The sequence below is a fragment of the Cervus canadensis genome, chromosome 8 (assembly GCF_019320065.1).
Source record: "Cervus canadensis isolate Bull #8, Minnesota chromosome 8, ASM1932006v1, whole genome shotgun sequence".
In the NCBI taxonomy this organism is placed as follows: Eukaryota; Metazoa; Chordata; class Mammalia; order Artiodactyla; family Cervidae; genus Cervus; species Cervus canadensis.
The window spans coordinates 64,203,946-64,230,646 of NC_057393.1; the positions used below are offsets into that span (position 1 = coordinate 64,203,946).

A 26,701-nucleotide genomic window follows, 5' to 3' on the forward strand; every position below is an offset into this window, starting at 1 on the left:
CGAGCCGGGGCCCCAAAGGTCGCCCGGACGGGCCCCGCCGGCACCGCCCTGCCCTGCCCCAGAGGCGTTCCCGGCCGCGACTGCTGCCCTAACGGGCTCCGGCGGCGGCCGGGGGCGCCCCGCCCTTCCCGGACCCGCCCCCGGCTCCATCTTGCCCCGGACCAGGTTGGGCCGTGACGCTGCTCCGCGGGGTCAGGTGAGGAACGGCGCCCCCTACGCTTGCAACCCCTCAGCCCCTCGGTTACCGCGCCCCGCCCAGCTCCGTGGCCGGCCACCCGGGAGTGGGCGGGGCCCCGCCTGCGGCCTCGAACCGGCGGGAGGACCGGGGGGAGGCTGGAGGGGCCTATAGGCCCCAGGGGTGGCCGGCGACTCGGTGCGCGCATCTTGGGACCCGGGCTGCCTGGTGGGGACGTTCGGGCGGGGTCGGCGAGGTGGCCAGACCACGGGCAGTCCTGTTCGCCGGGTTTCTCTGCCCCTCGTCTGTCCGGGGATCCTAGGGAGCAGTGAGGCCTCCGGCGCGGGCAGGTGGACCGCAGGTGGAGGGACTGAGGCCAGAGGATGGCCCACATGAAGCGGCCCTCTAGGAGAGCTGAGTAGAAAAACCAGCGAGCAGCTAGGTCCGACTGGACTTCTTGGTGACACAGCAAATTTAGGGAAACTTGGGAAATTTGTATTTTGCTTGGTGAGCCCTAGGACGAATGCGGAAGCCTAAAATTGTACAGTGGCCCAGGTTTATAATTCTTGGAAACTATTGTAGGAAGTAACATTCCAGATTTGATTCCTAGTCCCAAAAGGGCAGCAAACCTGTGCGGATATGAGCCTAACCTGGGTGAATTCTTCTACAGAAGGAGATGGCTGATGTCCTCCATAAAGTGACAGAAATGAAAGGAAGTCGTCCAGCTGCTTCTAAACTTCCTTAATTTCTGCCAGTTGGTGGGGAACTGATCTGATCAAGTAACCTGTCCTAATTAGATAATGAGTATAATGAGTTACCTACCAGTCAGGGAAGGGGTTTCAAGTACTAGATAAGGAGGTAGAAGAGGGAATTTCAACTACTGCAAACCAAAGCCTTTCAGTCCTCACTGGTGATGTCTGCCTACTCTGTCCATACCAGAGCTTATAGTCCTGCTTCCAATTCTTTATCGAAGAGCCCTTGCTGACAGATTTAAATGGCCCTTCCCAATCAAGAGGCAGATTTTGGAAAATTGTAGTATCTATTGTTGGCAGTCTTCATTCACCCTTCCTGTTTTGTTTCATTTGTTTCATAAATTTGGAACAGCTGCCTCCTGTGTTCCTGGGCTTCATGCCATCTCTGAGACTTGCCTAGTGAGACCCAACCCTTTTAGTAGTTGACTCACTGGGTGGAGATGGTTTGGAGAACCAGGAATGCTTTTCAAGTCTTTTTAAAAGTAGTTGCTGACTAAGAATATTGAAAAGAAAAAAAAAAAAAGAATATTGAAAAGGAAGTAAAAGTTGTGGTTCACTAGTATAGTCTTACTATTCTTCGGGCAAAGTTGAGTAGTTTGTTGAGTCACCCTTGGGTTTGTTTAAGCTTTGTACAAAAGCTTTTAAAATCTGAAATAGATGATACATGCATAATTCCAAAAGGTCTATAGCTACATTGAAAAGTCTTGTTATGCTCCAGTTCTCCTCTCTAGGGGCAATTTCTGTTTCCTACTTTGTTGAGTCTACTTTCAGGGATATGCTCTATATACAAATAACTATGTTTTACACATTTGGTTGCAAATTATCTATGCAGTTTTTCATCTTGCTTTTTTCCCCACTTAATGTGACTTAGAGATGGCTTCGTATATGAATGAAAGGAGAGCTGCTCATGTTTTTTATTAAACTGTTATTTTTGTATTGGAGCATAGCCGGTTAACAATGTGATAGTTTCAGGTAGACAGCAAAGGGACTCAGCCATTCATATAAGAGAGCTGCTCATTTTTAATAGCTGCCTAACTTTTTATTGTATGGCTATCTGTAATCTCTTTTGGCTGTCCCTTATTAATGGTCTTTTAGGTTTTTAATGTTTTATTTTAGCCACACTGCATGGCATGAATTATGCCTAACTAGGCCATATCAGTGAAAGTGCTGAATCTTAACCACTGGACTGCCAGGGAATTCCCTAACCTTTTTTTGTTACAAATAGTGCTGTAATGAATAGCTTTGTATGTATAATAATTTTGCATTTTTGTAAGTATTTTTATAAAGTACATCCTGGAAATGGAATTGCATTCTACTCTTTTATATTATTATTCATTAAAATGTACCCAGATTCACTTTCTTAAAGTTGCTTTGTTTTCTCACATGCAGATAGTATTTATTTTCATTCTGTTCTGAAACTCTTGTTGGCATAATTCCTCTAGAACCCTTAAAGGTGAGACTTAATGTAGTAGTTTTAGACTGTAGAAATAGGACTTTGTCACTGGAACAGTTCCTGAAATTTAGAAATTTAAGTTGCTTATGTAGTCTTTGGTGCTATAACACTTGTTGTCTTTAAAATTATTATTAATTTCTCGCATAAATTATTTTCAGACTTTTCCTTTGGAACCTGACCTTTTTTACCGTTGGTCCATCTGACTGACTGTTCTTAGATGGTATTGCTTCTCCTTTACTGCTTTTATCAACTGAGCTTGGAGAAGAAGAAAAAAAAAATGATTTAACATCCTTTGCATCCAGGTCTTTGGATCCCAAATGACTGCTTTAGAACTGTCTGAATCAGTATTCCTTATTATCTTTCTTAGTAATTTTTAACTTCCACTAGATATATGCCCACTCATTCTCAATTTAGCAAGTTTTTAACTTCTGTACTGTGCTTATGTCATAAGGGACACAATAATAATTTAAATTTATTTTCTAATTTTCCTATACTGTATATTCAAAAGGCAGGGTACTTCCCCCTGCCCCTCTTATCTCTTTATCAGCACCTAGAACAGTGCTTATCACATGGTGGGTTTTCATAAATGCTGAACTGGATTTGTTTGGGATCTTTTTTATTTTAATTGGAATATAGATTTACAGTATTGTGTATATCAGTGTTAGTTTCAGGTGTATAGCAAAGTGAATACATATACCCACTCTAGATTCTTTTCCCATATGACCCATTACAGAGAATTGAGTCGAGTTCCTTGTGCTAAACAGTAGGTCTTTATTTGTTATCTATTTTATATATATTAGTGTGTTTATGTCATTGTTTGGGGTCTTGATAAAAGAGAAATACAAATCATTTATAGCTGTACTGGGGATAAGAGCCAAAACACATGTTGATAAACTTGACAAATTAAATGGTAGATTCAGAAATGCCTAAATATTCTGATATCAAAATATTGTTCACAGACCAGCAGCAATAGCATCACCTGGAAGTGTAGTTAGAAATACAGAATCTCGGGCCCCATCTCAGAACTACTGAATCAGCCTGCCTGCTAGACGCTTTCTTTCAGAAGATGTGATTTTATTTAAATTGTGACAATGTATATCTTCAAAGGCCTTATTCCTTATAGGAAATTACAGAGGACATTTCTTATTGTTGTTACAGAATGTCATACCCAGGCTATCCCCCCACAGGCTACCCACCTTTCCCTGGATATCCCGTAAGTATTGCCACTTATGAAACTAAAATAGCTCATGTCCTTGGAACAGGTGTTGTATAGGACTAGCCAGCCCATGACAGATCTTACAAATATGCTAGAGCAAGGGTCATAAATTCAAACGGCCAGAAGTACTGAGTAGAGTACGTGAGTGAAGGCAGGGTTGTGGAGGAACTACAAGGACTTGCGTCACCTATGGAAAGGCACCTGTTAGTCCACTTCAGCCTGATGTGGCCATACAGGGAGGTTGATTCAGTGTTGCTGGACATTCCATTTCTTTAAGTAAAGCCAACAATCTAGATTTTATATGAAACTGCCCATTTTTTTAAAATTGGGAAATGCATATTTTTAAATGTTAAATACAGTATGATTCAATACAACATGTATGTAAACTAAATCCATACTATGAGTCACTGGTTTTTAACCTTTGTGTTGGATGTTTAAAATAATTAAGAAGGGCAGCCATGAAATTAAAAGACGCTTACTTCTTGGAAGGAAAGTTATGACCAACCTAGATAGCATATTAAAAAGCAGAGACATTACTTTGCCAACAAAGGTCCGTCTAGCCAAGGCTATGGTTTTTCCAGTGGTCATGTGTCGATGTGAGAGTTGGACTGTGAAGAAAGCTGAACGCCGAAAAATTGATGCTTTTGAACTGTGGTGTTGGAGAAGACTCTTGAGAGTCCCTTGGACTGCAAGGAGATCCAGCCGGTCCATCCTAGAGGAGATCAGTCCTGGGTGTTCATTGGAAGGACTGATGCTGAAGCTGAAACTCCAGTACTTTGGCCACCTCATTGGAAGAGTTGACTCATTGGAAAAGACCATGATGCTGGGAGGGATTGGAGGCAGGAGGAGAAGGGGATGACAGAGGACGAGTGGCTGGGATGGCATCACCGACTTAATGGTCATGAGTTTGAGTAGACTCTGGGAGTTGGTGATGGACAGGGAGGCCTGGCGTGCTGCAATTCATGGGCTCGCAAAGAGTTGGACATGACTGAGCGACTGAACTGAACTGAACTGAACTGACTCAGAGAACACAAATTGCAGTGGATTAGAGGGCCCTGGATTTGTAGTTCTGAGACTTTTAGTATTTTGAGTACATGTTATAAATGTGCTACCAAGTTCTACTTTGTTGTTTATCTATACTGTTCTGAGGACTAACCTCATAGCTGAGGTTAGTATATTTCAGCTTTATGCTCATAAGTATGTAGGGCTTCTTTGTGACTCTGGGTAAACAGAAGGAGGGGCCTATATGATTAGTGACAATATGTGTACCTGTGTGTAAAGTGAATATATAGTTCTGAATTTGTCATAAGAGAAATGAAATTTGTAACTATGTTCCCAGGTCCTTATATACTAAACTGGACTCTAGCAACCATTTCTGTCAGTATAGGCTAATTGCTAAAACACACAATTTTAACATCCCCATGGCTCAACACAATAAAAACCTATTTCTTGCTTACTCCAGTCTCCTGGAAGTCAGTAGTGGGGATGATGGGGGAAGTGTGTGGTAGGGAGCTAAGAGACTTTGTTCCATTTCATCTTGTGGGTTTTCAGGCTCCTTTTATCCTCTATTGCCTTAGTATATTGACTCTACCATCCTCTAGTGCTTTGGAGTCCTCCACTGGATTCTTTGCTTCCAGCTGGCAGATGAAGGAAGTGAGAGAGGAAGAGAGATCTTAGAGGATGGGGCAGGAAGTCATGGGGACCAGGCTGGAAGTGGTGTACATTGCTTCTGTCCACTTCCGTCCACTGTCGTTTACCTATCAGTCCTATTTAACTGTAAGGGGGTCCTGGGAAATGTAGTCTTTATGGCCTGGGAAAAAGTTCAGTGAACATGTAACAGTCTCTTTGGGCTTCCCAGGTGGTTCAGTGGTAAAGAATCCACCTACCAAGCAGGAGAAGTGGGTTCAATCCCTGGGTCGGTAAGATCCCCTGGAGAATGAAATGGCAATTGACTCCAGTATTCTTACCTGAGAAATCCCATGGACGAGGAGCCTGGCAGCTACAGTCCATGGGGTCTCAAAGAGTTGGACATGACTTAGTAACTAAACAACAACAGTTTCTTCAGACTTAGACATTGTGTGATCTGAATTGAGGTCCAAAACGTCACACCCAGTGTGTGCCCAGGTCACTTTTTTATTCTTTCTATTATACACAGGTCCAGGTGTATTACAAGAAAGCCATGAATTCTTCTCTTTAGGGTAGAGAGGGCAGATTTTTCCCATATTTCCAGGTGCTAGGAAAACAAAGGAACTATATTGAGCCTTGCTAGTTGTTCATGAAGCCTTGAGGTTTGAAAAGAGACACTCCCAAATAGAGAAACAGATTCTTCTTGCCTAACACAAGTGGATTTACATAAAACTGTATTCTGACAGAGAGGTATCCTGACAAACTACTATACTGATAAACTAATATGAGATACCAGGACTTCTAATGGGCTTTTTAATATGTAAAAGAATAAGCTAGACCTTAACAGTTAATCTCTGTTTTCTTAGCTAGATTCTATTTCTCAATGATCACATTCATTTGAAAACTTTTCTGGTTTTTCAGCCGACAGGTCAGGAGTCATCTTTCCCCCCTCCTGGTCAGTATCCTTACCCTAGTGGTTTTCCTCCAATGGGAGGAGGTGCCTACCCACCAGCACCAAGTGGTGGCTACCCAGGAGCGGGAGGCTACCCTGCCCCTGGTGGTTATCCAGCCCCCGGAGGCTATCCCGGCGCCCCGCACCCAGGCGGGGCTCCATCCTATCCTGGAGGTGAGTCGTGGGTTGTGGAAGTAGTGTAACACTTTTTTCCTTCTCTCTTTAATCCTTTTGGTTCCTGCTTGTTTTGTATGAAATCAGAGTTGCTCTTAGCCTGCTTTCTACCTTAGATAGTAAGGACTTAGCTGGCAAGATAGAGGGAGAAAGATAATGAGGAGGTGTGAAAGCTGGAGCATTCTCAGGAGCGATCTCCAAACTTCTGTTGTGAAGGAATTAGAGTAAATCTCATGATCATAAAGGACTAATGGTTTGCTTGATAATTTGTAATCTTAAGAACTGATTGAGGGATTTGATTTTAGCATGATTGTGACCTTAGGGACAGCTCTGTCCACAAGATGTTAAAAAAAAAAAAAGAAAAGAAAAAACAGCACTTTCATATTGTAAGTCATTAGGGCAAATGAAAGAAGTAACATTTTTTTAAATGTATTTTTTAATGGGGAAGGAGTTGTTGAGAAGTTGAATTTAGACCAAAGGGACTGCTGCTGTAGCATTATAGAATATTTCTTTTATTATTTGTAAAGTTTTCACTTCAGTCATGAGACCTGTCACTGTAGTTTGTTTATTTTTCTCTCTTGTTCTTCCAGGCCAAGGGTTTGGAGCTCCACCAGGTGGAGCAGGCTTTCCTGGCTATCCACAGCCACCTACACAGTCTTATGGGGGTGGCCCAGCACAGGTCCCACTACCTGGTAGGTATCACTTATCCAGAGAAGCACGATGGCTTGATATTTTGAATTTTTCAGTTGCCATTGAAAGAACTTAGTTTGTGTTTGGGATCATCTTTAGTATATGTTTACACTAAATACTTCTTAGGTACCGTCTGATTTCATGAAATGTATTAATCTGATAAAAAAAGGTTTAATCATAAGATGGAAATAAGGACCTGTTTTTTTCAATTAAAAAAAAATTATCTCTCCTGAAGCCAAAAAAACAAAACCTTCAGGAATTTCTCTGTCATTCGTGTAACATGACGGGAATGAGCCCAGAACCACGTGCTGCCATCCTTTCCAGACGGAATCAGAATTTAATCTGGTTCAACTATTTTGTTCTTTTTAAAGTATTATTAAAAAAAAAAAAAAGTATTATTTTTAAAGAAATTATGTTGAATTATTTTAAAGAAATTACAACATGGAATATTTTTAAAGGTCCTTGTGACCAAAGTTGGTTTTTGATTCAGTATATCATGATACTTAAAAATTATTCTAGTGAATAACATAAGTGTGAATGTTCTCATGTGTTTCCATATTCGTAATAAATCAGTGCTGTTTTGAAAAATTAAATCAGTTAATACCTGTTTGCTCTATTTTTTCTTAATATATAGGTGGTTTTCCTGGGGGAGCGATGCCTTCTCAGTATCCTGGAGGACAATCTCCCTACCCTAGTCAGGTATTTTTTGTTCCTATCTTTTAAATTAAGTCTGCTAAAGAAAGGCACTACTCCTTTATTGATCTTAGAGATGTCCTTGAAGCAGGGAAGATGGCCTATAAGAGACACTTAAGACTAATCTTTGCTTCTGATAGACTCCATGCTGTTTGGTCCACCAGTGTCCTGATGACTTTGATAAGACAAACATAGGTCCCTTCTCCCAGGTGATGACACCCATACTCTTTTTTTCATAGAGATTCACTTGAATTCTCGGCATTGGTTTTAGTTCTTTTTCCTCCTCCCTTGCTGGCAGTATAACTATGAACTCAGGTGGCTGGGTGATTGATATTTCTAGCTGTGTTTTATGAAGTATGGTTTTATTTTCCATTTTTGCCTTTATAACTTTTACACTCTTCTTTCAGATCAATACAGAATCCTTTCCTTCCTATCCTGTTTTCTCTCCTGTTTCTTTGGATTATAGCAGTGAAGTGAGTAAGGTTTTCTAATGTTCACTAATCACTCAATCCCCTAAACGTGCCTTCATTTGTTTCTAATTTCTCATGTATTTGTCTCTCACCACTTCCTTGAGGGCTCACAATAGCTATTTTATCTTTATGTACCTGTAGTGCTTGGCAGGCCCTTTAAGCGTGGTAGTAATTAATGTCTGTTAAATTGATTTTTCAGTAGTCTCAGAAGGTCTCCCGTATATCAAATCCTTGCCGCATTTCAGTGTAGCTCCTTACTTTAATGTTAAGTTTTATTCTTTTTTTTTTTTTTAAGTTTTATTCTTTAATTGACTTGTTATTTCTTTTATAACCCTATGCAGGTTACTAGGAACATAAGCAGTTTTATGTTTACTTTATCTTGATTTTCTCATTTCATACTGTCTGTTCATAAAAGTCTAGCGTTTTTAAACTTTTTCTTCGGCTGGGTTGGGAAGGGATTACAATATTGGAAGAGAAACAATTTAGCCATTTTCTGGCTTACTTTCCTGATTTGTGGTATTTGACCTCCAGAGAGATTAAGGAACTTGCCCAGGGCCACACAGCTAGTGAATGGCAAAGCTGAGACTAGATCCTAGCTCTTCTGCTTCCCAGAACAGTGGTCTCTTTCTTAAAATATGCTACTTTACTGGTAGAGTAAATGATATTCCTTGAAAGCCCATAGTAAATTGCTTTCACTTCTTTTTAAAAAAAAAATTGTTGAAAGTTGATTGTTAATCATACTATAAATCTGTAGCTATTCTAATCATTTGTTATGAGAATTTTCATTTTAGTTTAGTTTAAGCATGCATTTACTTTTAAAGACATCATTTTATGACTGAATAGAAAAGATTTTTAAACATAAAAACACTTAAAGTAAAATACACATATACCTGCAGCTTGTCTTGTGTAACAATTACCACCTTAAACTAAAACCAGGGAGTTAACAGAGCAGTAGATTTTGGACGAGCTTTTAGGTGGAGATGGAATGGACTACCTGTGAGCTCCCTATCACTGAAAATCCGCTGGTGGAGGTCGGTTGCTGTGTGTGTTTGTCTTGGTTGAGTAGTTCAGGCAAGTGACCTCTCTTGATTGATCCAATTCTACTTCTATGGCAATTTTTCAGGAGGAAGGTTGGAATCAAACGGGTGTCAAAGGGTGGAAATCTTGGTGGCAGATAGTATGGGCTTTGCTGTGCTGGGAAATCCTCTGTAGTTAGAGATTTGACCTCAAGAACATGGACCCTGATTTCTCTTGAGTTCAAAATAATGCCTGCAGAATGATAGTGTTCTTAAGGAAGAGTCACTTCAAACTTAGACTTTGAACAAAGAATAAAACAAAGCCATTTTCCCCTCCAGATGAAAAATGGAATAGGTTTTTGTTGTTTTAGTTTTTAGAAACAAGATGACAAAATGAGAGTCATCAAACAGTACCTGATGGGAGCAAGTTTCTCTTACTACCTAGTTCAGTGTATTTTAAACAGAACCTTCTGCCCTGCTTAGGATTTTAGTCACAATGGTTACATCAAAGGAAACTTTCATAGTTTTGATACATTAAGCCTCATGTAAAGGCAATACTAAGATCATGGCATCTGGTCCCATTACCTCATGGGAAATAGATGGGGAGACAGTGGAAACAGTGTCAGATTTTATTTTTTGGGGCTCCAAAATCACTGCAGATGGTGACTGCAGCCATGAAATTAAAAGACGCTTACTTCTTGGAAGGAAAGTTATGACCAACCTAGATAGCATATTAAAAATCAGAGATATTACTTTGCCAACAAAGGTCCGTCTAGTCAAGGCTATGATTTTTCCAGTGGTCATGTATGGATGTGAGAGTTGGACTGTGAAGAAAGCTGAACGCCGAAAAATTGATGCTTTTGAACTGTGGTGTTGGAGAAGACTCTTGAGAGTCCCTTGGACTGCAAGGCGATCCAACCGGTCCATCCTAGAGGAGATCAGTCCCGGGTGTTCTTTGGAAGGACTGATGCTGAAGCTGAAACTCCAATACTTTGGTCACCTCATGTGAAGAGTTGACTCATTGGAAAAGACCATGATGCTGGGAAGGATTGGGGGCAGGAGGAGAAGGGGACGACAGAGGATGAGATGGCTGGATGGTATCACCGACTCGATGGACATGAGTTTGAGTAGACTCTGGGAGTTGGTGATGGACAGGGAGGCCTGGGGTGCTGCAATTCGTGGGATTGCAAAGAGTCGGACACGACTGAGCGACTGAACTGAACTGAAAAGCAATTTGTTGAAAAAATTTTTCTACTTGAATACATGCTACCAGTAGAATATTTTTAGTTTTTCCTTAAAACCACAATACAAATATTTCTTGTTAGTTCTTTGCTTACATTGCTGGCTTAGAAACTAATGACAGATGATTGTTAGGCTTATTGGTAGAAAAAATGTATAGATGAGTGGGAGGAATTACAGACTGTAAAAGTGTTTGCTGAAAGGTGGTCTGGTCTGCTTCTCCCCAAACAATTTGTCCCCACAGGTATTCAATGGGTATAACTTGAAATACAGTTTCAGTTGCCTAAATAGCAGCTGAATTATTTTATATTTTGAAACAATGTTGATTTCATCTTTAAATGATACTTTAGAAATACTTGGTTAAATAAAATATATTATTTAATTTTTAATTTTTAAAAAATGTGGTGGGATATCATCTCGTCTCATCTCATCTCTCTTAAGCCCTGATTTGAGTCTTTTAAGCAAACTAATAAACTGTTTCATAACTTTGTATTTAGAATTTTTAAACTTAACTTTGTAATAAATTCAGACATTAAAAAGTTGTAAAAAATTATATATGGTTTAGTTACTAAGTGTGTCTTACTCTTTGCGACCCCATGAACTATATGTAGCCTGCCAGGCTCCTCTGTCCATGGGATTTTTCCAGGCAAGAAAACTGGAGTGGGTTGCCATTTCCTCCTCCAGGGGATCTTCCTGACCCAGGGATCAAACCCAGGTGCAGGCCGATTCTTTACTGACTGAGCCAATTCCTATATACATACCCTCTACTCAGATTCCCCAGATATTAACTTCTTACATAAATACAGTGATCAAGAATTAATGTTTTAATGATACAATCACTCCACTTTTAGATTTTATTCAGATTTCATCAGCTGTCCCAGTAATGTCCTTTCGGCTCAGGATCAAATCCAGGATGAAACACTGCATTTGTTGTCATGTCTCTTCAGTTTCCTTTAATATGAACTAGTCCTTCAATCCTTGTTGTTCATCACCTTGACATGTTGGAAGGGTACTACCAGTTATTTTGTAAAATATTCCTTTATTTGGGTTTGTCTGATAAGTCCCTCTGATTAATCTAGGTTATGCCTTTCTAACAGGAATACCACAGAAGTGAGGTTGTGCCCCTAGTGCATCTTATCAGGAGGCACTTATTGTTGATTTACCCTCTTACTGGTGATAATTGGTGTTGATCATTTGTTTCAGATGATGTCTGCTAGGTTTTCTGCTGTAATGTTGCAAAGTATACAAATTATACTTTCACCCACTAATTTTAGCATCAAATTAGTGATTCTTGCCTGAAACACTTATTACTGTGGTCTTTGTCTTTGGTGATTTTTTAAATTTCTTCATAGATTGGTGTTTAAAAAATATATCCATTGTCTTGCTTTTTGGTTTATCCTTAAAAAATTAATGAATAACTCCAAGAGTCTCTGGTCATCAATTTCATTTTTGTGCCTTTCTTACTTTAAGATGTTTTATTTTATGTCTAATAATCAGAGCCTATACTAAAAGTGAAGAGAGATTACCAAAATTACATTGCTTGTTTGAAATCTCATCGGGCAACTCCAACTCTGCCTCTCTAAAGCCATTATTATATTCTTTAAATAAAACACTGCCACTCATCTCACACTACTCAGGGATCAATCTCTTTCCCCCCCTATTCTCCCTTGAAGGAAACCAAGGCATAGAAAGATTGTAACTAACTTCACAAGCTTGACTCTTGTTTCCTGAAAGTTTGGTGTCTTGCTGTCGTTTGGCAGGAGAAGGATAGTCTCTATCTGTTCTGCCACAAAAATAAATATCCTTGTCCTGAAACCTCAGCACTGGCTTTCTTGCTTAAGAGTGATGATTGGAGAAGTCTTAAGTTGTTGTCTTATTAGCAAAGAAACCTGAGTTGGGAGGGATTTTTTTTTTAAGCTAGTGTTTCCTTTATCCAAGATGTTGAACATTTTTTCATACTGTTTTTCTCCCAGTTTTATTGAAACCCAATTGAAATAGAACATTGTGTTAGTTTTAGGTATGCAACATGTTGATTTGGTATATGTATATACTGTGAAAGGATTAGATTACCACAATAACTGACCTGGATTTTATGCCTCTTGTTCTCAGCCTGCTGCGATGACTCAGGGAACTCACGGAACAATCCGACCTGCTGCCAATTTCGATGCCATGAGAGATGCTGAAGTTCTTCGTAAAGCGATGAAGGGTTTTGGTAAGGAAAACATATTTTTGTCTTATTATAAGTTCAAGTGATTGGATATAAAGTAAAAATAAAGTTTATATCATACAGCCAAGTTTATATGTGAGCCTGTGTGCACACGCCTCAACTTAAGCTAGCACCAGGCACCTTGTAATCTAAAAAATGTCCTCAGTGAGCACCCCACACAGACCTCATCCTTATTTAGTCATGTGTGGTTCTTTCAGGTACAGACGAGCAGGCAATTATAGATGTTGTGGCCAATCGTTCCAATGACCAAAGGCAAAAAATTAAAGCAGCTTTTAAGACCATGTATGGCAAGGTATGTTTTGTTTTGTTTCATTTTCTTTTCAGGAGTTAGCAAGAACAGTGGCCTGTAGGCCCTGAATTCTGTCAGGTTGGATACTATATTTTTATTAGTACTGATAAGTATAAAGTAGAGACAGCTAGACTTCAGAGACCCCAGAAGAGGTGTATTCAATATTTATTTCTCTTAAAAGCCTTCCCAATTCTCTCCAATAGTGATACCCGTTTACTATGTCTGGTAGGTGACACATATTCAGTAGAAAGTAGATTATGACCATAATCATAATCAGTAGCTTGGTTCTCAATCTTCTCCTTAAAGTGGGACTCAAGGACTTCTTATGTGGCCCTTGCTTATTCTTGGCCCTTGGCATCATCTTTCACTTCTCTCCCTCCTAAACATACCCCATTTTACAGTTTTATAGAACCTCTTTCCATTCCCTGAACACATGCTTCTGTGGTTGATATATGTTGTTTTCTTGTCCTGGAATACCTTTTCCTCTTTAGCTGCATGGCAAACAAGCTCTCCAGGGTTTGGCTTGTTTAAGCTACTTTGTGAAGCTTCTCTCATTGCTGTGGGTATAATTTGGCTACTTCTTCCACTGTGATCTCATAGCACTTCGTAAAACCTCTGCTGTAACCGATCTCAGTGCCCACTCCCTAAAAACTGTGAGCGGCCCTAGGGCAACCATGTCCTATTCATCTTTGTGTTTATAGTACCAAGTACAGGAACAATAACAGATAGCCACATAAATACTTGTTGAGCGGATGGTCAGTGACTAAATCCAGCAAGATTCTATGGCTGACAGGTGCCATGGCTTCTTAAATATAAAGGGCAAGAGGGGGTAGCATTGGTTTGTCATTCAGATAGGAATCCTAAAAATTTTCCGACATTCTCTGGATCCAGTTAACTTTTCTCAGATGGGGAGTAGAGGTCCACTGACCTGATTCATCTTTTCCACTCTGCTTTCCCTCTCTTCTCAACCCAGAGTCCACTTCCTTGGTCTTAAGGCTGCTTAAGCGACACAAGTCCTAGGTTCCCTTAGGATTCAACATCAGACTCATTTTTCTCACAAAAATATTTTTTGTATTATGAATTTCTTTAGTTCACATGTAGTCTGTGCTTTGTTGTCCTAAATTTTCTCATGTATCACTTTTGAATTAAAACTGATTTCCCAGACTATTGTCCTTATCCACCGCCACTTTTTCTCTGGACTTCTTACTAATAAAAACTCTGTTCCTCTAGCCAGCTGTGGAGTCTTTGATCCCACATTCTTCTTTCTCAGTCAGACAGTGAATATTGTTTCAGTGCCTGTGTATGCCAGGCCCTGCTTTGTCCTGGCAACTGGTTATTGCTTGTCTTGTTGATCTAATCTGTAAAAAGCCTCTTCAGAAATGTGTCTTCTATCTCCGTTTTTTCCTTTCCACTTTCATTGTAGTCACTCAAACCCAAACCTTTATTACTCTTTATCTAAATATTCCAGTAGGCTAAATTTCATATATATCTTTGGTCATTATAATCCATACTGCCTGTTGTTTTCTTATATAAAAATTTTCAGTGACTCCTCCCAGCATGCAGAATCAAATCCATGTTCTTTAGCTTGGTATTCAAGGTAATAATCCAAGAATATAGTTACAACTTTGTTTTACTAATGTCTAAAAACATTATTCTTAACAAAATTGGTTGTCTTATTGTCCCATTGAATAAGCTCTGCTCATTCTTGCGTCTATACTAAGTAATTCTCAACCTGAGCAGAATATCATAATTTCTTTTCAAACTTAAAAACACATGCAGAATCTCATTCTTGACATAATTTTTTTTTTTTTAGAAAAATTCTGCAGATTATTTTAATGCATATAGCCAAGGCTAGGAGCAGCTTTTCTGTTCTTGTTTGTGTTCCATCTCCTTACCTGAAATATCTTTCTCCTTTCTCTTTGCTAATTTTTACATACTCTTCAATATCTTCACTGAAGTTTTCTCTGAAGCTCTCTAGCCCACTTTAACTTTTCCTATTTCAACTTATTTCTGTGCTACTTATTCATCTGGTGCTGGAGAACCAGGCTGCTTTATTTCAGTTTTTAGATGTTTGTCTTCTCTTCTCAAGTAAGAATACAATGATGGTGATTTCTACTTTCTCATGAAAGAAGAGCAGTTTCTTATACTAAGTAAATACCTGTTTATCATTTTGTTAATTTGAATTATCTTTGTTTCCTGTTCCTCTTATTTTGTACCTGATGTAGTGGCAGAACTACAATAAGTTTATTATTAAGTATTTATTGATCGAATGACTAAAATATATCTTCTTGAATTTAATGTGCTTAAATACTAATTCTGTAGTGTATGATATTCTGAACAGAAATTGAGGTTTCCTTAAAGTAGGTCAATTCCATTTTTCTCGTATTTTCCTTAAAAAATTTAAGCAAGACAAAATTTGGAGAGCTCATATACTGAATTTGTGTTTATAATGCCACAGGATTTAATCAAAGATCTTAAATCAGAGTTAAGTGGAAATATGGAAGAACTGATCCTTGCCCTGTTCATGCCACCTACGTATTATGATGCCTGGAGTTTACGGAATGCAATGAAGGTACTATATGGCATTTACTTTGAGTATTTTATCCTATTTCAAATGTAAAACCCCATAAATTATGGCAGTTCTGAGTTTGCAGTGGCAGGTAAACCAATACATTATTTTATATCATCTGAGTATATAGAGCTTTTCAGTCTGGGGGCCAAAGTTATGTTTGATGGAACATTAAGATTTAATAACTTCCAGAAATTTGCTTTTTGTTTATAATTCTCTCTCCTTCTCCCTTCATTTCACATAGGGAGCAGGAACTCAGGAACGTGTGTTGATTGAAATTTTGTGCACAAGAACAAACCAGGAAATCCGAGAAATAGTCAGATGTTATCAATCAGAATTTGGACGAGACCTTGAAAAGGACATTAGGTCAGATACATCAGGGCATTTTGAACGTTTACTTGTATCCATGTGCCAGGTGAGTATTGAATTAAGTGTCTGAGTGTTGGTGGAGTGAACATTGTTTACTGCCTACTGCCAGTGGGCATTCTTTATTCCTTTTAATATCTAGCCCCCTTGGAATCTTGACATCTTTAAGAGGGACAACAGAGAATCCTCTGTATGGGTTTCTTTGTTTCTGTATTGAAAATTATTTCTGCAAATCTGGTTGTTGTAAGAAATCAGCAATTATCCACATGAAGGTTGTATGAAATCAGAAATCACCTTGAGGCTCTGTGTCTTCAAATGAAGATGAATCTGTACTTTTAAGCTTAGCATTGTACTGCCAGTTAATTGGGACCATCAGCTGAAGATATGCAGGTCTGCCATGCCAAGTGCGACAAGAGTGAGACAGAAATGCAGAAAACATTTCAGCATTCACTGAAATACTGTGCTGAAGTACCTTCCTTGTTCTGATTCCCCAGATGTGCTGGCAGAGTTGCAGAAAATTCTCCAAATAGGGTATTTGCAATGATACTATAAATAATCAGGGTATATTTGAAAGAGATGATGCAAAAGACTAGCACACTGATTCAGTATCAGGCGTTACTGGCTATCCTGCTAGTGCACAAGGTTGGACAGTCTTGAAGATTCTAAAAGTAGAGGAGAGGCTCTCAGAGCAAAAGGATATAGTTGCAGAGAAGACAGTGTGCCAGAGTGTGTGGGTATGGAGATGAGAAAACAAAGCAAATGGGTGGGAGGACATTGAATTTACCGTAACAGAGCAGGAGGGTAGGTTAGCGTGAAAAGAAAATCAGAAACAGAGATTTAATGCTAAAAAACGATTATTCAGACTTTAATGAGGTGCTGAATGTCTTTTTATGCAGGGTTCAAGGCCCAAACATTTTACAAAATAAAGGACCCTCTTCCAGGAAGTAGCTTTTTAGGACATTGAGACCTTACTGTGTGCTTGAATCCAAAGGCAGTCATTTGGGGAGTTGTTGCGCTCCTTTGCCTCCTATCCCTTTAGAATAATAGGCTTCTACACATTGCTTGTGCCAGTGCTCTTCAGAAAACAGTTCCTCAACCTTCAAGGAACACATCTCCATTTTGTTCCTCAGACAGACACTAAGACTCTAGAGGGCGACCTTTCCCTTGTTTGGGTTTGTGTTTCTGTTTTAGAAAGAAACCAACTACCCATCTAAGCTTTACTCTTATTCAGGCCCAGAGCTTCTTCTCTCCCTCTCTCCCTCATCCCATCCCAGGGAAGAGTTTGGTCTATAAATTGATACAGACTGTCAGTACTTGTGTTATTTATAACTTCTTCTTAAAGTCTCACACATCATTTTATGCATACATTCATAATAAAGACTTACATATTAAGATTACACTTGGATGAAGTTCACGAAGCCTCTATATTATATGCTTCCTCTTTTGGCTTAACTTCATTGGAGGGAGGGGCCTTGTCTTTTCTTGTGTCCCCACCACATAGCACATCCTGTTGGTTCTGTTCCTCTGGAGAACCCTGACTGGTACACCCTGGTACAAAATAAGTGCTCCATACCTTTTAGGTACATGGTGAATATAAAGTGAAACTCAGTATAATGCTGATCTTAAATCCCAGCTAAGCAGAATCATACTTTGTTAATTTGAGTGGTAGTTCATATCTCCTAGGAGACAAGGTCCCCAAAGCATGGCTTAGGATGAAGTCGCTTCATCATGAGAAATCTAAACTTACTCAGACCTTGGAGTTCAGGGATATCCAGCTTCTAGGACATCTCAGTGCATCTCTCCCCAAGCTAGACAAGAGACAGTGCTCACTGGCTCAGAACATGGACTGATAGAAGGAGACCCTGTCACAAGAGAAGCGAAAATTCTTTTGATGAAATTTTCTTTTGAAAATTCCTTTGATGGCTGCGGGATTTCTTCCAGAGGGTGGAAGTGGCTGCATTGTTAGTGTTCAGGACTTGCTGGATCATGAGTCCTTGTGTGTGGCCACAGCCTCTGGAGGTGCTATAGTTTGCAATTTCAATACATACCAGTCACTTTCTCCTGGCCCAGATAATCATTTCCAATCTCTGTGGTTTGTATCATACCTAGACTTTTAATACCTGCTACTGAAGAAATGTTTATTGAATAAAAACAAAAAACCCCTGCAGCTTGTAAAGCAAGGATCAAACCCAAAAGAGTAATTTCTTTAAGAATCCCTGTCTCTTTAGTCTCTTGAGTAAGCTTTTTAAACTGAATGTCAGTAAAATTTTCTATACCTTCAAAAGTAAAATGTCTGTGTAATTTTCTATGGGAACGTTTTCTAATTTAGCTCTCAAAGCCCTGTAAAACCTCTTGTTTTAATATAACCTCATCAAACCATGATCATACATTATAAAATCCACAGTTGGCAATGTAATAAAATACTAGTTACACTAGTATAGTTTCTTTGGAAATGAACGATAAGCGTGACAAACTTTATGGATTAATTTTTAGTAAATTGTCCTTTTAAATTCAAAAGTGACCAGATTGGAAAACCTTGGTTTAAAAATAGAACTTGTATCATTTTCTTCTGACTCCTGCTTTCCTTTTTTTGCAGGGAAACCGTGATGAGAACCAGAATGTTAACCACCAACTGGCTCAGGACGATGCCCAGCGTCTCTACCAGGCTGGTGAGGGGAGACTAGGGACAGATGAATCTTGCTTTAACATGGTTCTTGCCACAAGAAGCTTTCCTCAGCTGAAAGCTACCATGGAGGCCTATTCCAGGGTATGAGCTTTTCTTTTGAAGATTTTGCTTCTATTTTAAGGTGTCAAAATATTTCAACCCCTATACTTTCTTGTCTACAGATGGCTAATCGAGATTTGTTAAGCAGTGTCAGCCGTGAGTTTTCCGGAAATGTTGAAAGCGGTTTGAAAACCATCTGTAAGACACTGTTCATGTTTCCGGGTTTTGCTTCGTTTTGTTTGTAAATGAGGGAGGCTTTGAATAGTTGTTCCCATTAAGTGGTGATTCTTAGTATAGCCTCCCTGGAGTCTGCTTAGGCAGAAACAAGCTAATCCTATGTTTTTATATGCAGTTCCCTATGAATGGTTGGTGGTGTAATCAAATAGGATTGCTTTGGAATTATTTGGTCGTTATTCTCTATGCCCTTCTTGAGGACTATACAAAAGTGTATGATGGATTGTAGCATTTCCATTAAGGTAAATGGGAAAGCCCTAAGGAAACCACAGAGTGCCACCACACAGAGTATCATTTTGAGCCCCCAAGTGTCTTTCAAGTATTTAGCCAAATGAGACCCTTTTCCATTTGAAATTAAAAACCCAGTTTTTGGTGTCCTGACATCCAGAAGCTTAATGAAATGGAAATTTTGTTCTCATGGAGAATATAAGACTAAAGAGAATATTAGTAACACACTGGTATTAGCAATTGAATATCTTATAAATACTACTATTGTAATTGTAGCTAACACAATAATGTACAGTTAGTCCATCTCTATGAAAGGTAGAGCCTTTGCTAATTTAATTTTCCTAAGAGAAAACATGTCATATTTCTTATCATTCTCAAGTCTGTGTTTTCTTATTTATATTGGAATCTATCTTACATCCTTCTTTCAGTCAAATGATACATTTGACATCTAGAATTCAGACTTTAGTCATTATTCCATTTAGTTAGGTATTACCAGGGTACAGTTGCTACAGATTTTCTCATGTTAAGGGGGAAAACGTTAAGAATCTTCAGTGACTGCATCTGTGGAGAGAAAATGGGTACTGGCCAGAGGGAATCTTGTAGAATTGAAGGTAGACTGTCTGATGCAGCTGGAAAGAAAGATGGGTGCTGAGAAAAATCAAGGGGGAGAGCATTCTACAAGTCACTTAAGATTTCTGAGGTAATTACATAGGAAATGACCAAAAGCAGCTGGAAGCGATAGATGAAGCTGGTGTGTGGACCTCTTTGTCAAGTCATGATTTCACGTCTGAAGCCTCTGTCATTTTCAGTGCAGTGTGCCCTGAACCACCCTGCCTTCTTTGCTGAGAGGCTCTACTATTCTATGAAAGGCGCCGGCACAGATGACTCCACCCTGGTCAGGATTGTGGTCACTCGAAGTGAGGTGAGGTTGTCTCTTTTTGTCTGATCTTCACTTGATTTTGAATGTTGATTCTTTTTTCTTAGCAATATTAAACACAATTTTTCTTCTAGTTTTATTGAGATGTAACTGACATACCTCACTGTATAAACTTAAAGTGTGCTGCATAGAGATTTGACTTACATACATCATGAAGTGATTATCACAGTAAATTTAATGAACATCCATCATCTTACAAAATACGAGATTAAAGGAAAATATTTTTCCTTGTGACGAGAACTCTTAGGATTTACTCTCTACAACATAAAGCAGTGTTAATTATATTTATTACATTGTATATTACACCCCTAGTAACTTATCTTGTAACTGGAAGTTTGTACCTTTTGATTGTCTTTCTCTAGTCTGCCTCCCTCAATCCGCTACCTCTAGTAACCGCAAATCTTATTATCTTTTTGTATGAGTTTGTTCGTTTTTGACATGTATTCGCCTACAGTACTCTGCTGGTTTCTGTTATAAAGCATAGTGATTTGATATTTCTGTACATTTTAAAAGGATTCCCATGAAAAGTCTAATTATGACATATCACCATACAAAAATATTACGTAGTTATTGACTGTATTCCCCACTCATTCATACTCTTCCCTCATTTATTTTGCAACTGGGAGTTTGTACCTCTCACTCTTTCACCTATTTCTTTCCTGCCCCCAACCCCCTCCCTTCTGGCAGTTACCTGTTTGTTCTTTGTGTCTATAACTCTGTTTTGTTGTATTTGTTCATTTGTTTTTTCAGATTCCGCCTGTAAGTGAAATCATACAATATTTGTCTTTCTCTGTCTCACTTAGAATGTTAATTTATTAACAGTTCCTCCGTTGGTTGTCAGTCCATGAGTGACGTTAAGAAAGAGCTCTCTTTTTCACTGCTGGTAGAGGTTGTATAAAGCATCGTGTTCACCTTCTCCCTGCTGTGAGAGGCTTGCTTTGGTGAAACAGACTGCCAGGGAATTCAAGAAGAGGTTTATCTTTGGGTTTTCATTTTGCTCACGTAAAAAGCTGTATGAGGGAATTCCCTCGTGGTCTAGTGGTTAGTGTTCTCGGCACTTTCACTGCCAGGTTCAGCAGTCAGGGAACTGCGATCCTGCAAGCGTGAGGCGCAGCCAAAAAAAACAACAACAACAACAAAAGGCTGTATGAAAGACCTATGCAGATTAATCCCATTGGACATAAAAATTCTTAAAATTTAGCAGCACTGTATAATAACTTAAAAGTTTTATCTTTATCTTTTTACTTAAACATAGCCTCAAATGTATTCCTTTCTTTGACTTTGTATATTTAGTAGACTTTTTTTAATTGAAAGAAAGCATATACTACAAAATTATATGAAAGAAGGTAAATCATTTTTTAAAAGACAACTATAATACAGTATTTGGAAAAACTTTGTTGTGTCTTTGTTTTTAGACTTAAATTTTCTAAGCAGGATCTCTTTTTCTTTAATTATAATAAAATACACATAACACAAAATTAACATTTTAATCACTTTTAAGTGTAAAGTTCTGTGACATTAAGTACATTCCCATTGTTGTGCAACCATTACCACCAGAACTTTTTCAACTTACAAAACTGAAAATCTGTATTCATTAAACAATAATTCACCATTCTTTTTGCTTCCCAACTCCTAGCAGCCACCATTCTATCTTACGTATTACAATATTTGACTACTCTAGTTAATTTATATAAGTGAAACCATAAAGTATTTGTCCTTTTTAACATTTTTGGGTTCATCCACATTGTGGCATGTGTAATAATTTCCTCCTTTTCTAAGGCCAAATAATATTCCATTGTATGTATACATTGTGCTTAGTCATGTCTGGCTCTTTGCGACCCCATGAACCATAGCCCGCCAGCCTCCTCTGTCCGTGGAATTTTCCAGGGAAGAATACTGGAGTGGGTTGCCATTTCCTTCTCCAGGGAATGTGTACACTACCTTTTGTTTATCCATTCATCCGTCAGTGGACACTGGGGTTGCTTCCACCCTTTGACTGTTGTGAATAATGCTACTTTTAACATGAGTGTACACATATTTGAGCCTGTGCCTTCACTTTTGTGGATACTCAGAAGTGCAATGGTTGTGTCATATGGTAATTCTGTTTTTATTTATTTGAGTAATTACTATACTGTTTTCCAGTGACTGCACATTTTACATTCCTACCAGCAGTGAACAGGGATTCCAACTTCTCTGCATCCTGGCCAACACTTTGCTAGTGCTGGTATAAATGCTAGCTATAAAATGTCAGTCCTTTGGTGTTTTTTCCCCTCTGCTTTGGTTATAATTAGGATCTTTTCACTATTAAAGAATAATTTTAATAAATTATCAGTTTTCTTTAACAACTTTTTTCTAATATCACAAATATCATGTCTTGCATGCAGATTGATCTTGTGCAGATAAAACAGATGTTCAGTCAGATGTATCAGAAGACGCTGGGCACAGTGATTGCAAGTGACACGAGTGGAGATTACCGAAAGCTTCTTCTGGCCATTGTGGGCCAGTAGGAGAGATTTTTATAAATGAATGAAGCTATTCAAAGCTTATCCTTCAAAGCAATGACTGACCTGCATGCAGCAACATCAACCCTCACCTAACCAAAAGAGCTTTTACTAAGGACTGTGTCAGGGTATTGTGCTTGGTTTGCACATGTGGTTATTGCCTTAAGTCCAATGTTATTTTTTTCTCTATGTACAATCAAGTAAAGTCATATCACAATGATGAAGTAATAATGCAATGTTTGTAAAGCCTAATTCTCACTGCTCTTATTCTAAATAAGGTACCAAATTGAGTAAAAGTCACAACAGTTTCAAATTCTGTGTAATAATATTGAATAAATTTGAATAAATAATATTGAACATTAGAAAAAACCCTTTGCTTTCCATTGGACAGTTATAGTTGGTAATATGTCAAAACTATATTACTTTTTAAAACAAATTCAGCTGTTTTGACCTAGAAGAGTAATTTGCATCTTACTTCACATAAATTAGTATTCTATATTCATAAATGCTGAACTTCCCACATAGAAAATAGTTTAGTATTGGCTGTAGCAGCTTTTTAAAAAGAGATTATATGTTTATATGCCTAAAATATATAACCTACTTTTATGTCTACTAAGACTGCCTATAGATCTTTATTGGCCCTTGATTTCTTAAAAGAAATTATAAACTAATTTTAGTTGCAGTTTAATCATGGTTCAAGAAAATGAAGCTTGACACATAAAAGGTGCCAAATGAATGAATGAATGAAGCTTAAATCATCTTCCTGGGAGATTGAATATTAGTTCTTTGGAGAAGTAGTTCAGGAACTCAGTTAGTGCTATAGCAGTGTGATTTCAAACCTGGGTTTATTCCCAGTACTGAGCAATTGCTTAGTATGTTGAGCATTACAATAGGTAGTTAGGGAAACTACAAAGGAAGGAGGTTTGTAATCTAGTGGGGGAATCTAAACAAAAATTAGGATACAAGGGTATTGTTAGATTATAAATTCTTCTGAGAATAATAACCCTATTTGTTCTTTTTGTTGAACTCCCTGGCACAAAGCAGATATTTAATATATATATGGTGAATGATTGTACTAAAAATTGAGGGAAAGAATAGTAAATATCAATTGTAATTCAATGAACATTTATTTGGTGGTAAGTGCCAAGGGACATACATGCAAGGTGGTATAAGACACAACCTTACTCTTAGAGAGATAGGCCTATGTACAACTGTAGTGTAAGGTGAAAGCAAGATACATTGGTAGAAGGATAACAGGCCAAGACAGATTTCTGACATAGATTTTGGAAAAGTAACTAACAGCAATGGGATTTGGTCAAGGAAAAGGGTGTAAGTTATTAAGGAAAAAATTTGTGAGAATTATATTTTTGAACTTTTAAAGATTGAGATATAACTCATATATCATACCATTCATCCTTTTAAAGTGTACAATTTAGTGGGTTTTTAGGATATTCACACACTTGTGCAATAGTCACCAGAATCAATTTTTGTATATTTTCATCACCCAAAAAGAGAACTTCCACCCATTAGCAGTCAGTCCTTCTTTCCTTTCTTCCTGCCTGTCCCCTGGCAATCACTAATCTACTTTCTGTCTCTATGGATTTCCCTGTTGCGGGCTTTATGTATAAATGAAATTATACAATGTGTGGCCCTTTGTGTCTGGCTTCTTTTAATTAACGTACTGTTTTTAAGGTTCACCTGTGTTGTAGCATGAATCAGTACTTCATTCTGTTTATGGCTGAATAATCCATTGCTTGGATCTACATTTTGCTTGTCCATTTGTCAGTTGATGGACATTCAGGTTGTTTTTACCTATTTACCATTATGAATAATGCTGCTATGAATATTCATGCACAAGCTTTTCTGTGGACACAAGTTTTCAATTCTCTTGGCTATAATAACAGGAGAGGAATTGCTGGTAGTAGTATCTTTAACTTTTTGAGGATCTGCCAAACTATTTTCCAAAGCAGCTGTACCATTTTACAGTCCTACCATCAATGAATGAGGCTTCCAATGTCTCTTCATTCTTAGCGACACTATCATTGTCTCTTTGATTCTAACCATCCTAGTGGATGTAAAGTGGCATCTCATTGCAGTTTTGATTTGCATTTCCCTAATAACTAATGAATATATTTTCTTTACTGGACATATTTTCTTGATTATCCATTTGCATATCTTCTTTGGGAAAATATCTATTAAAATGCCTGTTATTGAGAATTCCCTGGCAATCCAGTGGTTAGGACTCCATGCTGCTGCTGCTGGAGGCCCAGGTTTGATCCCCTGTTGGGGGAACTAAGATCCCACAAACCATGTGGTCCCAAAAAAGACTACGATGTGTATAAGGTAGGATAGTTATCTCAGCACAAATTCAGTCGCAATCTTCGCTTGGGAAAAAATCCAGGGAGCAACGTCTTACTCAACAGTTACATGTTTTTATTTTTGAGAACTTTTATGACTTATAACACTAACTTTAAAAGCATTTTTCTCAATTTTTATAATTTTAATATGTTTATTAGCAGAAATGCAATTTATTTTTAAAATTAGACTCGTGACTATCCATGGAAAGTAATGTGTGAGTGTGTGTATAGTTTAATAATTTGTTTTGAAATAATTTCAAATGTATAGAAAAATTGCTAGGACAGTACAAAGAACTCCCATGTCCTCTTTACCTAGATTCTCATACAGTTAATATTTTATTGGTTCATTACTTACTCTGAGTGTGTGTGTGCGTGCATATGTCTTTTGTTATTAGTCTTTATCTGAACTGTTGGTGGGTTGAGAGAGAAAACTGCAGTCATCCTGTCCCATCACTCCTAAACACTCCAGCGGGTGTTTTCCCCTAAACAGGATCACTCTTCTACATAATGGCAAACAATCTTCCACATCAGTAAATCAATATTGGTACCACACTACCACCCAATCTATTAAGCCTATTCAAATTTCGCCCACTATCCCAACAATGTCTCTTTTCATTTCTGGGTCAACATCCTGTACAGGAATACGTACTGCATTTAGTTGTGTATTTTCAGACTCCTTTAATCTGAAAGAGTTGCCAGTCTTTTGTAGCCTTTACAGTTTTATTAAAAGGTACAAGCTTTTATTATAGGATGGCTTACAACCTGGGTCCTTTGTCTGTAGGAATACCACAAAATGATGCTTTGCTTTTCTCAGTGAGTCTCATCAGGAGGCATAAAATGTAGACTCCTCCCGACACTGGTGATGTTAACCTTGATCACTTGATCATGCTGGCTTCTTAAATTCAGTTTTTCCTTTGTAATTGATTAGTATTCCAAAATCATGCCAGTAAATTATTCCTTATCAAATCTCCACATACCAGCCTTAGCACTGAAGACCCCTGTCTAAATCATCCACTTCTATAGTTGGTGCCAAGTGGTAATTCTCTATTTCAATCATTTCCTCTCCATTATTGGATTGGCATTCAACTGCTATAAAGAGCTTGCCTTTCTCTTCATCATATCAATGTGAACTTGTGTATTCCTATCTTATTCAACAGATTGTAATCCATTATTGTTTACTTTGATGTTCAAATTGTCTGAATTGGCCAGGAGCCCCCCTCAAGTGGCTCCTAACAGTGCAACATTTTAAAGTACGTATACTGCCAAGATTCATTCACATGGTGAATAGCTATAGTTCATTCATTTCGACTGCTTTGTAATATGCGATTTTTTGAATATATTATCAGTGTATTCATCCACTCTTCCTTTGGGTTGTTTCCAGGTTTTTGCTATTGTATTTTGCCTTTCCAACTCTGAGGTAATGCTGAATTTCAAATGTATTAAAGTTTTCCATTAACATCATATACTTGGAGTCTGTTTATTGTGTAAATATTGCACACTAGAAGCAGAGTGGTTTTGCATTCTTCCCAACAGTGTGTGAGACGCTTACTTTGCAAATATTGTCTTAGCTGCATTTTTCACGGAGAAAGACTTAAATGATCTGTTTTCAAAATCGTTTAATAAAGATTTTTATCTTTAAATAAATTTCCTTTTGGTTTGTCTATTTATGGAGCGTTATTGAAAGCAAGGAGTCGAGAAAGCAAACTCGAAAGTGGAAAACTTTGTACTTAGCCAACACTTTGGGTAAGGGAAAGTGGCATCTACGAAAACAGGAAACCACAGCCAGACACGGAGGTTGTGGCTCAGGCGCAA

At 38.3% G+C, this 26,701-nt stretch overlaps 1 protein-coding gene across 4 annotated transcripts; it reads left to right on the plus strand.

Annotated features, from left to right (window-relative positions):
* On the plus strand, positions 1–26,533 carry ANXA7 (annexin A7). Of its 4 annotated transcripts, none has more exons than XM_043476594.1 (14): positions 1–196; positions 3,539–3,593; positions 6,144–6,348; positions 6,939–7,040; positions 7,673–7,737; positions 8,139–8,204; positions 12,566–12,668; positions 12,881–12,975; positions 15,431–15,544; positions 15,786–15,956; positions 18,504–18,674; positions 18,755–18,830; positions 19,904–20,016; positions 22,416–26,533. In XM_043476594.1, exons 2-14 carry the CDS (start codon positions 3,540–3,542, stop codon positions 22,536–22,538), a joined length of 1,458 nt encoding a protein of 485 aa, XP_043332529.1. In that variant the 5' UTR covers positions 1–196; position 3,539; the 3' UTR covers positions 22,539–26,533. The 4 variants fall into 4 exon arrangements, with proteins under 4 accessions (XP_043332529.1, XP_043332533.1, XP_043332531.1 ...); XM_043476596.1 differs by lacking the exon at positions 1–196 and adding an exon at positions 2,322–2,380; XM_043476598.1 differs by lacking the exon at positions 8,139–8,204 and having other exon boundaries at positions 16–196.
* Positions 26,534–26,701: the final 168 nt, after the last annotated feature.